Consider the following 13,814-nt stretch of genomic DNA (forward strand, 5'->3'; position numbering starts at 1 on the left):
CATCATTTTAGGCAAGGAAACACTAAACTGACCTTAGGTCACTGGCTATGGGCATCTTCATCCTAACCGGGGTAGAGGTTGCCCATAGGCACAGATCTAGCATCAGTTTAGGCAAGGAAACACTAAACTGACCTTAGGTCACTGGCTATGGGCATCTTCATCCTAACCTGGGTAGAGGTTGCCCATAGGCACAGATCTAGCATCAGTTTAGGCAAGGAAACACTAAACTGACCTTAGGTCACTGGCTACGGGCATCTTCATCCTAACCTGGGTAGAGGTTGCCCATAGGCACAGATCTAATATCAGTTTAGGCAAGGAAACACTAAACTGACCTTAGGTCACTGGCTACGGGCATCTTCATCCTAACCTGGGTAGCCCACCATAGGAGGACGACCAAAATATAACAACGGATGAATCTGACATCTTAAACCAATATATTGGAATCAATGGGAACAGAAGCTTTTTGGCTCCAACGGGCTGCTGTAGAACCCGCCTCCTTTTTGGATGTATTTGCACTAGTTTGAAAAAAATGTAAAACAACAATAAAACAGATTTTGAAGCAAATGTCACATTGCATCTTTGTACTGTCAAAACTATTCTGACTCCCGTGTGGCTCAATTAGTATAGAACTTGCAACACCCAAGGTTGTCGGTTTAATTCCCATCGGGGACCAGTTTGAAAATGTATTCCCTCATTGCTCAGGTTGAAATGTATATGAGGTTGATGAAATGAAGAGAGTTGTGCGAGGAAGAACAGAGCGTATTGAGTTGATCGATCTCAGTGAGCAATAAGGCAGACCACCATAGTGACAGAAATGTGTTAACATTGCCCTCCAATGGCCATTAGAGGAACTGCATCTTCAAATCCCCAACACGATTGTGTCCCCTCGTGTTTAACTGCATACCCAGATCTGAAAAATACTTAATAATAATCGAATGAAAATGTTTGTTATGAGTTCTATGGTAGTTATATAGGCGTTTAGACTTTGTATAAAAATGTCTTCTTTTATTTCTGTTATCAACACTGAACTTTATTAGTACGTAACGATATAAACAATTATATTTGGCAATAAACAAGTTACTAAACAACTCACTTTATGTTTCATAATTTGCCCGAGTATCTTTGATATAAAATTATGAATATTCTGTACAATTTAACATATAACTCCTATCATTTAAGTTAATCATTGCAATTAATCACACACAGAAAGTTACCAAAATAGCACTTAATAAGACAAATAAATGACTGAAAATAAATATCTGACACCAACACACACAGAAAGGAGCATAACTATCTGTACCTTGAAACTTATTGGAAACACACAAAGAATATTTTTTTTTACTTGGCTGGAAAATGTGAAATATTTTTTAAAAGAGCCACTTATTTCAACAGTTAAATTAAATAAATTAATTTGAGTGTTAATAAATACATAAGGAAACGCAATATACAGTATATACACAAATCCATAATAAAATGAACTTCAAGCCAGGTCGTTATACTAACTAGGAAATTATAAATCCTACGTATCTTAAATACTGTCTTGAAATACATTTCTCTGATGCTGGTTCATTCAACTTGGAGTCTATAATGTGTACAATTCTAGGACATTTACAGCTGTAGCCTTCCGTATTTCACTACAATTGTCAAGTAAACCTTTTACTTTCCTAGAAATCCTCATAAAAGCAATACATCTCAGTGCACATGGAAAGAAAGAGCTGGATATCACAACGGTGTTGGCCGTTTGCACAGATACAAGCCACATAGCGGAATCTCCCGTGTCTCATTAGAGACACGACAATAGGAACAGAACATGGCCTTTGTAACTTTGTAACAGCGAGTCTCCCTCTCGGCACATCTGCAGGCTGTTTGAAGTTGATCACAATACAGCAGCCGGAATCGAAGGCATTCAGCATGGCCTGGCAAATATCTCCACCCTCATCCTTTATCTACAGTGCATTCGGGAAATATTCACACCCCTTGACTTTTTCCAAATGTTGTTGTGTTACAGCCTGAATTTAGAATGGATTAAATGGAGATTTGTTCTGTCACTGGCCTACACACACACACACACACACACACACACACACACACACACACACACACACACACACACACACACACACACACACACACACACACACACACACACACACATACAGTGCCTTGCGAAAGTATTCGGCCCCCTTGAACTTTGCGACCTTTTGCCACATTTCAGGCTTCAAACATAAAGATATAAAACTGTATTTTTTTGTGAAGAATCAACAACAAGTGGGACACAATCATGATGTGGAACGACATTTATTGGATATTTCAAACTTTTTTAACAAATCAAAAACTGAAAAATTGGGCGTGCAAAATTATTCAGCCCCCTTAAGTTAATACTTTGTAGCGCCACCTTTTGCTGCGATTACAGCTGTAAGTCGCTTGGGGTATGTCTCTATCAGTTTTGCATATCGAGAGACTGACATTTTTTCCCATTCCTCCTTGCAAAACAGCTCGAGCTCAGTGAGGTTGGATGGAGAGCATTTGTGAACAGCATTTGTGAACAGATTCTCGATTGGATTCAGGTCTGGACTTTGACTTGGCCATTCTAACACCTGGATATGTTTATTTTTTAACCATTCCATTGTAGATTTTGCTTTATGTTTTGGATCATTGTCTTGTTGGAAGACAAATCTCCGTCCCAGTCTCAGGTCTTTTGCAGACTCCATCAGGTTTTCTTCCAGAATGGTCCTGTATTTGGCTCCATCCATCTTCCCATCAATTTTAACCATCTTCCCTGTCCCTGCTGAAGAAAAGCAGGCCCAAACCATGATGCTGCCACCACCATGTTTGACAGTGGGGATGGTGTGTTCAGGGTGATGCGCTGTGTTGCTTTTACGCCAAACATAACGTTTTGCATTGTTGCCAAAAAGTGAATTTTGGTTTCATCTGACCAGAGCACCTTCTTCCACATGTTTGGTGTGTCTCCCAGGTGGCTTGTGGCAAACTTTAAACGACACTTTTTATGGATATCTTTAAGAAATGGCTTTCTTCTTGCCACTCTTACATAAAGGCCAGATTTGTGCAAGATAAGACTGATTGTTGTCCTATGGACAGAGTCTCCCACCTCAGCTGTAGATCTCTGCAGTTCATCCAGAGTGATCATGGGCCTCTTGGCTGCATCTCTGATCAGTCTTCTCCTTGTATGAGCTGAAAGTTTAGAGGGACGGCCAGGTCTTGGTAGATTTGCAGTGGTCTGATACTCCTTCCATTTCAATATTATCGCTTGCACAGTGCTCCTTGGGATGTTTAAAGCTTGGGAAATCTTTTTGTATCCAAATCCGTTTTTAACCTTCTTCACAACAGTATCTCGGACCTGCCTGGTGTGTTCCTTGTTCTTCATGATGCTCTCTGCGCTTTTAACTGACCTCTGAGACTATCACAGTGCAGGTGCATTTATACGGAGACTTGATTACACACAGGTGGATTGTATTTATCATCATTAGTCATTTAGGTCAACATTGGATCATTCAGAGATCCTCACTGAACTTCTGGAGAGAGTTTGCTGCACTGAAAGTAAAGGGGCTGAATAATTTTGCACGCCCAATTTTTCAGTTTTTGATTTGTTAAAAAAGTTTGAAATATCCAATAAATGTCGTTCCACATCATGATTGTGTCCCACTTGTTGTTGATTCTTCACAAGAAAATACAGTTTTATATCTTTATGTTTGAAGTCTGAAATGTGGCAAAAGGTCGCAAAGTTCAAGGGGGCCCAATACTTTCGCAAGGCACTGTATATACACACACACATACACACACAATACCCCGTAATGTCAAAGTGGAATTATGTTTTTTGAAATGTTTACAAATTAATAAAAAATGAAAAGCTGAAATGTCTTAATAGGTCAATAAGTATTCAACCCATTTGTTATGGCAAGCATAAATAAGTTCAGGAGTACACATTTGCTTAACAAGTTTAACAAGTCACATAATAAGTTGCATGGATTCACTCTGTGTGCAATAATAGTGTTTAACATGATTTTTGAATGAGTACCTCATCTCTGTACCCCACACATACAATTATCTGTAAGGTCGAGCAGTGAATTTCAAACACAGATTCAACCACAAAGACCAGGGAGGTTTTCTAATGCCTTGTAAAAAAAGGGCACCTATTGGTAGATGGGTAAACATAAAAAAAGCAGTCATTGAATACTTTGAGCATGAAGAAGTTATTCATTACACTTTGGATGGTGTATTGATACATCCAGTATATACAGGCGTCCTTCCTAACTCAGTTGCCGGAGAGGAAGGAAACCGCTCAGTGATTTCACCATGAGGCCAATGGTGACTTTAAAACAGTTACAGAGGTTAATGGCTGTGATAGAAGAATATACAATAAATAATATTGTAGTTACTCCACAGTACTAAACTCATTGACATAGTGAAAAAGAGGAACCAGTTTGCAACAACGCACTAAAATAATATCACAATAAAATGTAAATTAACTTTTGGTCCTGAATACAAAGTGTTATGTTTGGGGCAAATCCAATACAACACATTACTGAGTACCACTCTCCATATTTTCTAGCATAGTGGTGACAGCATCATGTTATGAGTATGGTTCTAATCGTTAAGGACTGGGGGAGTTTTTCAGGATAAAACATAAACGGAATGGAGGTAAGCACAGGCAAAATCCTAGAGGAAAACCTGGTTCAGTCTGCTTTCCACCAGACACTTGGAAATGAATTCAACCTTCAACAGGATAATAACTTAAAACACAAGGACAGATCTACACTGGAGTTGCTTGGCAAGAAGACAGTCAATGTTCCTGAGTGGCTGAGTTAGTGTTTTGACTTACATCTACTTGAAAATCTATGGCAAGATCTGAAAATGGTCGTCTAGCAACGATCAACAACCAACTTGACAGAGCTGGGTTGTGTTGCACAACCAGATGTGGAAAGCTCTTAGAAACGTACCCAGAAAGACACACAGCTGTAGTCACTGCTAAAGGTGCTTCTACAAAGTATTGACTCGGTGGTGTGAATACTGTTTCATTTTCAATACATTTGCCAACAGTTTTAAAAAACATGTTTTCACTTTGTCATTATAGGGTATATTGTGTGTAGATGGGTGAGGGAAAAACATATTTAATCTATGTTGAATTCAGGCTGTAACACACCAAAATGTGGAATAAGTCAAAGGGTGTGAATACTTTCCAAAAGCACATGTATATATACATTCTGAATGGATCAATTTTGACCCTTAATCATCCACTATACATCCCTCCACTATCCATCCCTCCTCTATCCATCTCTCCTCTATCCATCTCTCCTCTTTCCATCTCCTCTTTCCATCCCTCCTCTTTCCATCTCTCCTCTATCCATCTCTCCTCTTTCCATCTCCTCTATCCATCTCTCCTCTTTCCATCTCTCCTCTATCCATCTCTCCTATTTCCATCCCTCCTCTATCCATCTCTCCTCTATCCATCTCTCCTCTTTCCATCCCTCCTCTATCCATCTCTCCTCTATCCATCCCTCCTCTTTCCATCTCTCCTCTATCCATCTCTCCTATTTCCATCCCTCCTCTATCCATCTCTCCTCTATCCATCTCTCCTCTATCCATCTCTCCTCTTTCCATCTCTCCTCTATCCATCTCTCCTCTATCCATCTCTCCACTATCCATCTCTCCACTATCCATCTCTCCTCTTTCCATCCCTCCTCTATCCATCTCTCCTCTTTCCATCCCTCCTCTATCCATCTCTCCTCTATCCATCTCTCCTCTATCCATCTCTCCTCTATCCATCTCTCCTCTTTCCATCTCTCCTCTATCCATCTCTCCTCTATCCATCCCTCCACTATCCATCCCTCCTCTATCCATCTCTCCTCTATCCATCTCTCCTCTATCCATCTCTCCACTATCCATCTCTCCTCTATCCATCTCTCCTCTATCCATCCCTCCACTATCCATCCCTCCTCTATCCATCTCTCCTCTATCCATCTCTCCTCTATCCATCTCTCCTCTATCCATCTCTCCACTATCCATCTCTCCTCTTTCCATCCCTCCTCTATCCATCTCTCCTCTATCCATCTCTCCTCTATCCATCTCTCCTCTTTCCATCTCTCCATCTCTCCTCTATCCATCTCTCCACTATCCATCTCTCCACTATCCATCTCTCCTCTTTCCATCCCTCCTCTATCCATCTCTCCTCTTTCCATCCCTCCTCTATCCATCTCTCCTCTATCCATCTCTCCTCTATCCATCTCTCCTCTATCCATCCCTCCTCTATCAATCTCTCCTCTGCCTTTCCATTTCCAAAGCCGTGGGAAATAGGGGTGCTGAGGTTGCTGCAGAAACCCCTGAAAATAAATAAAATGGTTTACTTTGTCCATTTCTATGCTTTATTACTGTACTGTCTGTCTGTCTGTCTGTCTGTCTGTCTGTCTGTCTGTCTGTCTGTCTGTCTGTCTGTCTGTCTGTCTGTCTGTCTGTCTGTCTCTATATATATACATATTTCTCTCTCTCATCCTCTACACATCTCTACTTCAGCTTGGAATGTCAGGGGAACTTGGATTTGGATCTCCTCTAACATGAAGTCACTGTTGCTAAATGCAATTTGGTTTTGTAAACTAGGAGTATGTCGGAAATCATTCCAGAGGAGAGGAAATGTCTCTGTGTCAGTCTATTGAAGTATATCAGAGCAGTGTCTCAATGTGGCATCACCTCAACAGTGTTTCCACAGAGGTATATGCTGTAGGAAAATATGTCTCTCTTAGTGTTATGTTCTCAGTAGAAAAGGCAAATGAGGAGTTTTCATGATAAAATTCACGCTCACACACATACACACACACATAGACACACAAAAGCACAGATTCAGCAAACCAATGTACACATGTAATACTGCAATAAATAAACCCTTAAACATAGTTACTAGACACTTAATAAAGGGAAACAGTGACTGAAGCCCATATTGAAGTGTTGTCAGGACAGAAGCACCCTGAACAGTAAGAGCACATCACTGAGCCAAGCGGCTGAACAGTAAGAGCACATCACTGAGCCAAGCGGCTGAACAGTAAGAGCACATCACTGAGCCAAGCGGCTGAGCAGTAAGAGCACATCACTGAGCCAAGCAGCTGAACAGTAAGAGCACATCACTGAGCCAATTGGCTGAACAGTAAGAGCACATCACTGAGCCAAGTGGCTGAACAGTAAGAGCACATCACTGAGCCAAGCGGCTGAACAGTAAGAGCACATCACTGAGCCAAGAGGTTGAACAGTAAGAGCACATCACTGAGCCAAGCGGCTGAACAGTAAGAGCACATCACTGAGCCAAGTGGCTGAACAGTAAGAGCACATCACTGAGCCAAGCGGCTGTGGAGAGGGGGTGCAGGAGGTACCCCAAACAAGAGGTGGAATATATTGTCTCTGGTGGGATAATGTCCTGGTTTGGAAAGAACTGTGTGTGTGTGTGTGTGTGTGTGTGTGTGTGTGTGTATGTGTGTGTGTGTGTGTGTGTGTGTGTGTGTGTGTGTGTGTGTGTGTGTGTGTGTGTGTGTGTGTGTGTGTGTGTGTGTATGTGTGTGTGTGTGTGTGTGTGTGTGTGTGTGTATGTGTGTGTGTGTGTGTGTGTATGTGTGTGTGTGTGTGTGTGTGTGTGTAATTGTGTGTTCCTTGGTCAGTCCCCTAGTCCTCTCTCAGAAGTACTCCTCTCTTATCGGATCTGGCAGATCGTTCAAGTCCAGGAACACTGATGCGTTGGACAGCTTCCTGCCGTTGCTGGAGAGATCCAGTAGTTCCTCAGCCGTGTTGGGCACTGAGCTGATGTACATGTCCCACACTTGCTCCACATGACCCCCATGACCCCCATGACCCACCCCGACCCCTGGTCCAGAGTCCAGCTCCAGAAGCTTCTGCTTGATCTTCAGGTTCTTCTGGACGTTCCTGCGCTTGTGTTTAAACTCCAGAATGGTCTTGGTGTAGCGATTGATGATGGTGACCGAGGAGGCCATGCAGGCTGTGAACGAGCTCCACGCCAGGCTAGGGAAGAAGAAGGAAGGAAATGGTAGACACAAAGTGAATAAAGAAAATGTGTAACAAATTCTGAAAAAAATGTATCTATGAGAAGTATGGTCTTCCAACCTGAGGCGACGGAACCCCCCCCCCATACAGTGTATAGAGCATAGAATCTGTGTGTGTGTGTGTGTGTGTGTGTGTGTGTGTGTGTGTGTGTGTGTGTGTGTGTGTGTGTGTGTGTACATGTTTAACTACTGTATATTTGTGGGTACCTGAAGTCCCAACAAGAATAGTGAACAAATAAAAATTTGACCAACTGAGGACATTTTGTTAGTCCCCACGAGATCAAATGCTGTTTCTAAGGGGTTTAGGGCTAAGGTTAGAATTACTGTTTAGGGTTAGGAGCTAGGGTTAGTTTTAGGGTTAGGAGCTAGTATTAGGTTTATGGTTAGGGTAAGCAGCTAGGGTTTAGGTTTAGAGTTAAGGTTAGGTTTTGGGGTTAAGGTTAGGGTTAGGGTTAGGCTTTGGGGTTAATGTTAGGGTTAAGGTTTTGTGAATTTTGTATCCCCACAAGTTTAGTTGTACAAGACTCTCTCTGTGTGTGTGTGTGTGTGTGTGTGTGTGTGTGTGTGTGTGTGTGTGTGTGTGTGCTTACATGTATGACCAGCTGTAGTCCCATGACTGAGGCTTCCAGTCCTCTGGCCCCAGACTGACTGTCAGCTGAAAGGCTGTGGTGAACATCATGTGGGCCACCATGCCAAGCAGACCTGGAATGTCAAGAGAAGTTAAACGAGTCTAGTGCTGTAGAAAGGAGCGTCAAGAGACAAGTGGGTGAGTTATATTTTCCACCACAGGGTGGCAGTATTGAGCTATAATGTCATGATAACCACTGTCGTCTTTGAGCACTACAGGGTGTGCAGCCATTTCTTCCATCCCATATTCAGCTAATCTTTAATCTAATCCTTAATCTTAATCCTAAACTTCTTGATGATGAGTTGATTTGTTGAATCATCTGTGTTTAGTGCTGGGCTGGAACAAAAGACTGCTCCATCTGTAGCAGCTTTCCTAGACCTGGAAACACCTGAAAAACAGCACTGAGGTAAACTGAGAAGAAGAGCTTTGCCAGCATAGAGGACTGGAAGAATGACCAATCAACTGGACTATTGGCTAACTTGCAGCTGTTTTTCTGCACTCTTTCCATCTCTCTGCCAAAAACCTCAAATCTCTCTGACAATCATCCAGTGAAAAAAATGAAAATACATAAACTCATCAAAAAAAGAAACGTCTCCTCACTGTCAACTGCATTTATTTTCAGCAAATTTAACGTGTAAATATTTGTATGAACATAACAAGATTGAACAACTGAGACATAAACTGAACAAGTTCCACAGACATGTGACTAACAGAAATTGAATAATGTGTCCCTGAACAAAGGGGGGGGGGTCAAAATCAAAAGTAACAGTCAGTATCTAGTGTGGCCACCAACTGCATTAAGTACTGCAGTGCATCTCCTCCTCATGGACTGCACCAGATATGCCAGTTCTTGCTGTGAGATGTTACCCCACTCTTCCACCAAGGCACCTGCAAGTTCCTGGACATTTCTGGGGGGAATGGTCCTAGCCCTCACCCTCCATTCCAACAGGTCCCAGACATGCTCAATGGGATTGAGATCCGGGCTCTGGCCATGGCAGAACACTGACATTCCTGTCTTGCAGGAAATCACGCACAGAACAACAATATGGCTGGTGGCATTGTCATGCTGGAGGGTCATGTCAGGATGAGCCTGCAGGAAGGGTACCATATGAGGGAGGATGATGTCTTCCCTGTAACGCACAGCGTTGAGATTGCCTGCAATGACAACAAGCTCAGTCCGATGATGCTGTGACACACCGCCCCTGACCATGATGGACCCTCCACCTCCAAATCGATCCCGCTCCCGAGTACAGGCCTCGGTATAACACTCATTCCTTCGACAATAAATGCAAATCCGACCATCACCCCTGCTGAGACAAAACCGCGACTCGTCAGTAAAGATAACTTTTTGCCAGTCCTGTCTGGTCCAGCGATGGTGGGTTGTTGCCGGTAATGTTTGGTGAGGATGTGCCTTACACCAGGCCTACAAGCCCTCAGTCCAACCTCTCTCAGGTTATTGCAGACAATCTGAGCACTGATGGAGAGATTGTGCGTTCCTCGTGTAACTCGGTCAGTTGTTGTTGCCATCCTGTACCTGTCTCACAGGTGTGATGTTCGGATGTACCGATCCGAACATGCAGGTGTTGTTACACGTGGTCTGTCACTGCGAGGACGATCAGCTGTCCGTCGTGTCTCCCTGTAGCTCTGTCTTAGGCGTCTCACAACACGAACATTGCAATTCATTGCCCTGGCCACATCTTCAGTCCTCATGTCTCCTTGTAGCATGCCTAAGGCACGTTCACACAGATGAGCAGGGACTCTGGGCATCTTTCTTTTGTTTTTTTTCAGAGTCAGTAGCAGGGCCTCTTTAGTGTCCTAAGTTTTCATAACTGTGATCTCAATTGCCTGCCGTCTGTAAGCTGTTAGTGTCTTAACGCCGTTCCACAGGTGCATGTTCCTTAATTGTTTATGGTTCATTGAACAAGCATGGGAAACAGTGTTTAAACCCTTTACAATGAAGATCTGTGAAGTTATTTGGATTTTTACAAATTATCTTTGCTGAGTTTAGTTATATGTACATATTCTTATTACTTTATATGTCTTTTCCAGACATTGAAACCAGGTGCATTTTAGGTGCTGAGTGTAAGGTGAAAAAAAGTATCTTCCAGATGTTCGAAAATACCTATGAAAAACAAACACATGCAAGGCACACTGGGTATTATTCTATAGAGCTCAAGTACAGATTTGTTCGGAACAGATCCAATTCTGAACTAATCATAAATGTCTAGGCCGGGGCTCTCCTGGAGAGCTACCGTCCTGCAGGTTGTTTCAGACGTTTTAACATCACAGTAGAGTACAGTACAATACAGCATGGTATGCTATGGTACAGGACAATAGAGTTTTATTCAGTAGAGTGCAGTACATTATGGTATGGTACAGGACAGTAGAGTTTTATTCAGTAGAGTACAGTAGAGTACGGTATAGTTTAATTCAGTAGAGTACACTACAGTACAGTTTAATTCAGTAGAGTACATTAGAGTACGATATTGTTTAATTCAGTAGAGTACACTACAGTACAGTTTAGTTCAGTTGAGTACAGTACAGTATAGTTCAGTAGAGTGCATTAGAGTACGATATTATTTAATTCAGTAGAGTACACTACAGTACAGTTTAGTTCAGTTGAGTACAGTACAGTATAGTTAAGTAGAGTGCATTAGAGTACGATATTATTTAATTCAGTAGAGTACACTACAGTACAGTTTAATTCAGTAGAGTACACTACAGTACAGTATAGTTAAGTAGAGTACATTAGAGTACGATATTGTTTAATTCAGTAGAGTACTCTACAGTACAGTTTAGTTCAGTTGAGTACAGTACAGTATAGTTAAGTAGAGTGCATTAGAGTACGATATTATTTAATTCAGTAGAGTACACTACAGTACAGTTTAATTCAGTAGAGTACACTACAGTACAGTATAGTTCAGTAGAGTACAGTACAGTATAGTTAAGTAGAGTGCATTAGAGTACGATATTATTTAATTCAGTAGAGTACTCTACAGTACAGTTTAGTTCAGTTGAGTACAGTACAGTATAGTTAAGTAGAGTGCATTAGAGTACGATATTATTTAATTCAGTAGAGTACTCTACAGTACAGTTTAGTTCAGTTGAGTACAGTACAGTATAGTTAAGTAGAGTGCATTAGAGTACGATATTATTTAATTCAGTAGAGTACACTACAGTACAGTTTAATTCAGTAGAGTACACTACAGTACAGTATAGTTCAGTAGAGTACATTAGAGTACGATATTGTTGAATTCAGTAGAGTACTCTACAGTACAGTATAGTTCAGTAGAGTACTCTACAGTATAGTTTAGTTCAGTACTCTACAGTACAGTATAGTTCAGTAGAGTACTCTACAGCACAGTTTAGTTCAGTCGAGTACACTATAGTATAGTTAAGTAGAGTACACTACAGTACAGTATAGTTCAGTAGAGTGCAGTACAGTACAGTATAGTTAAGTAGAGTACACTACAGTACAGTATAGTTCAGTAGAGTGCAGTACAGTACAGTATAGTTAAGTAGAGTACACTACAGTACAGTATAGTTCAGTTGAGTGCATTAGAGTAAAGTAGGGTACAATACAGTACACTATATTTTACTTTTCTTTATTGTACTGTACTCTACTGTGTTGTACTGTACTCTACTGTGTTGTACTGTACTCTACTGTGTTTTAATGTACTCTACTGTGTTGTACTGTACTCTACTGTGTTGTACTGTACTCTAATTTTCTTTATTGTACTGTGTACTGTAATGTACGGTAATGTGCTGTCAACTTGTGAGACAAATACTGAACAAAAATATAAATGCAACATGCGACAATTTCAAAGATTTTACTGAGTCACAGTTGATCAGTCAATGTCAGAAAATCAGTCAATTGATATAAATTCATTCGGACGTAATCTATGGATTTTACATGACTGGGCAGTGGCACAGCCATGGCTTGGCCTGGGAAGGCATGGGCCCACCCACTTGAGAGCCAGGTCCACCTACTGGGGAGTTAGGCTCAGCCAATCAGAATGTTTTTTTTTTCCCACAAAAGGGCTTTATGACAGACATATATACTCCTCAGTTTCATCAGTTGTCTGGGTGACGGGTCTCAGGCGATCACGCAGGTGAAGATGCCGAATGTGGAGTTCCTGGGTTGGCGTGGTCTAACGGTTGTGAGGCCGGTTGAACGTACCGCAAAGATTCTCTAAAATGACGTTGGAGGCGGCATATGGTAGAGAAATGAACATTACATTTCCTGGCAACAGCTCTGGTGGACATTCCTACAGTCAGCGGGCCAATTGCACATTCCCTCAACATTTTAGACATCTGTGGCATTGTGTCGTGTGACAAAACCGCACATTTTAGACATCTGTGGCATTGTGTCGTGTGACAAAACCGCACATTTTAGACATCTGTGGCATTGTGTCGTGTGACAAAACCGCACATTTTAGACATCTGTGGCATTGTGTCGTGTGACAAAACCGCACATTTTAGACATCTGTGGCATTGTGTCGTGTGACAAAACCGCACATTTTAGACATCTGTGGCATTGTGTCGTGTGACAAAACCGCACATTTTAGACATCTGTGGCATTGTGTCGTGTGACAAAACCGCACATTTTAGACATCTGTGGCATTGTGTCGTGTGACAAAACCGCACATTTTAGACATCTGTGGCATTGTGTCGTGTGACAAAACCGCACATTTTAGACATCTGTGGCATTGTGTCGTGTGACAAAACCGCACATTTTAGACATCTGTGGCATTGTGTCGTGTGACAAAACCGCACATTTTAGACATCTGTGGCATTGTGTCGTGTGACAAAACCGCACATTTTAGACATCTGTGGCATTGTGTCGTGTGACAAAACCGCACATTTTAGACATCTGTGGCATTGTGTCGTGTGACAAAACCGCACATTTTAGACATCTGTGGCATTGTGTCGTGTGACAAAACCGCACATTTTAGACATCTGTGGCATTGTGTCGTGTGACAAAACCGCACATTTTAGACATCTGTGGCATTGTGTCGTGTGACAAAACCGCACATTTTAGACATCTGTGGCATTGTGTCGTGTGACAAAACCGCACATTTTAGACATCTGTGGCATTGTGTCGTGTGACAAAACCGCACATTTTAGAC

The 13,814-nt window shown here is 41.8% G+C and overlaps 1 protein-coding gene across 1 annotated transcript in view; it reads right to left on the reverse strand.

Moving 5' to 3' along the window:
* Positions 1–7,667: 7,667 nt before the first annotated feature.
* Positions 7,668–13,814, reverse strand: part of LOC115124815 (germ cell-specific gene 1-like protein) — a 35,068-nt gene continuing 28,921 nt past the window's right edge. Inside the window, exons 4-5 of the mRNA XM_065008411.1 lie at positions 8,648–8,759; positions 7,668–8,016 (exon numbers count right to left, since the gene is read on the reverse strand). Of these exons, the coding sequence (XP_064864483.1) occupies positions 7,674–8,016; positions 8,648–8,759 (455 nt within the window). The 3' untranslated portion in view covers positions 7,668–7,673. The remainder of the gene's footprint in view (positions 8,017–8,647; positions 8,760–13,814) is intronic.

The sequence above is a fragment of the Oncorhynchus nerka genome, linkage group LG23, assembly GCF_034236695.1.
Source record: "Oncorhynchus nerka isolate Pitt River linkage group LG23, Oner_Uvic_2.0, whole genome shotgun sequence".
Lineage (NCBI taxonomy): Eukaryota > Metazoa > Chordata > Actinopteri > Salmoniformes > Salmonidae > Oncorhynchus > Oncorhynchus nerka.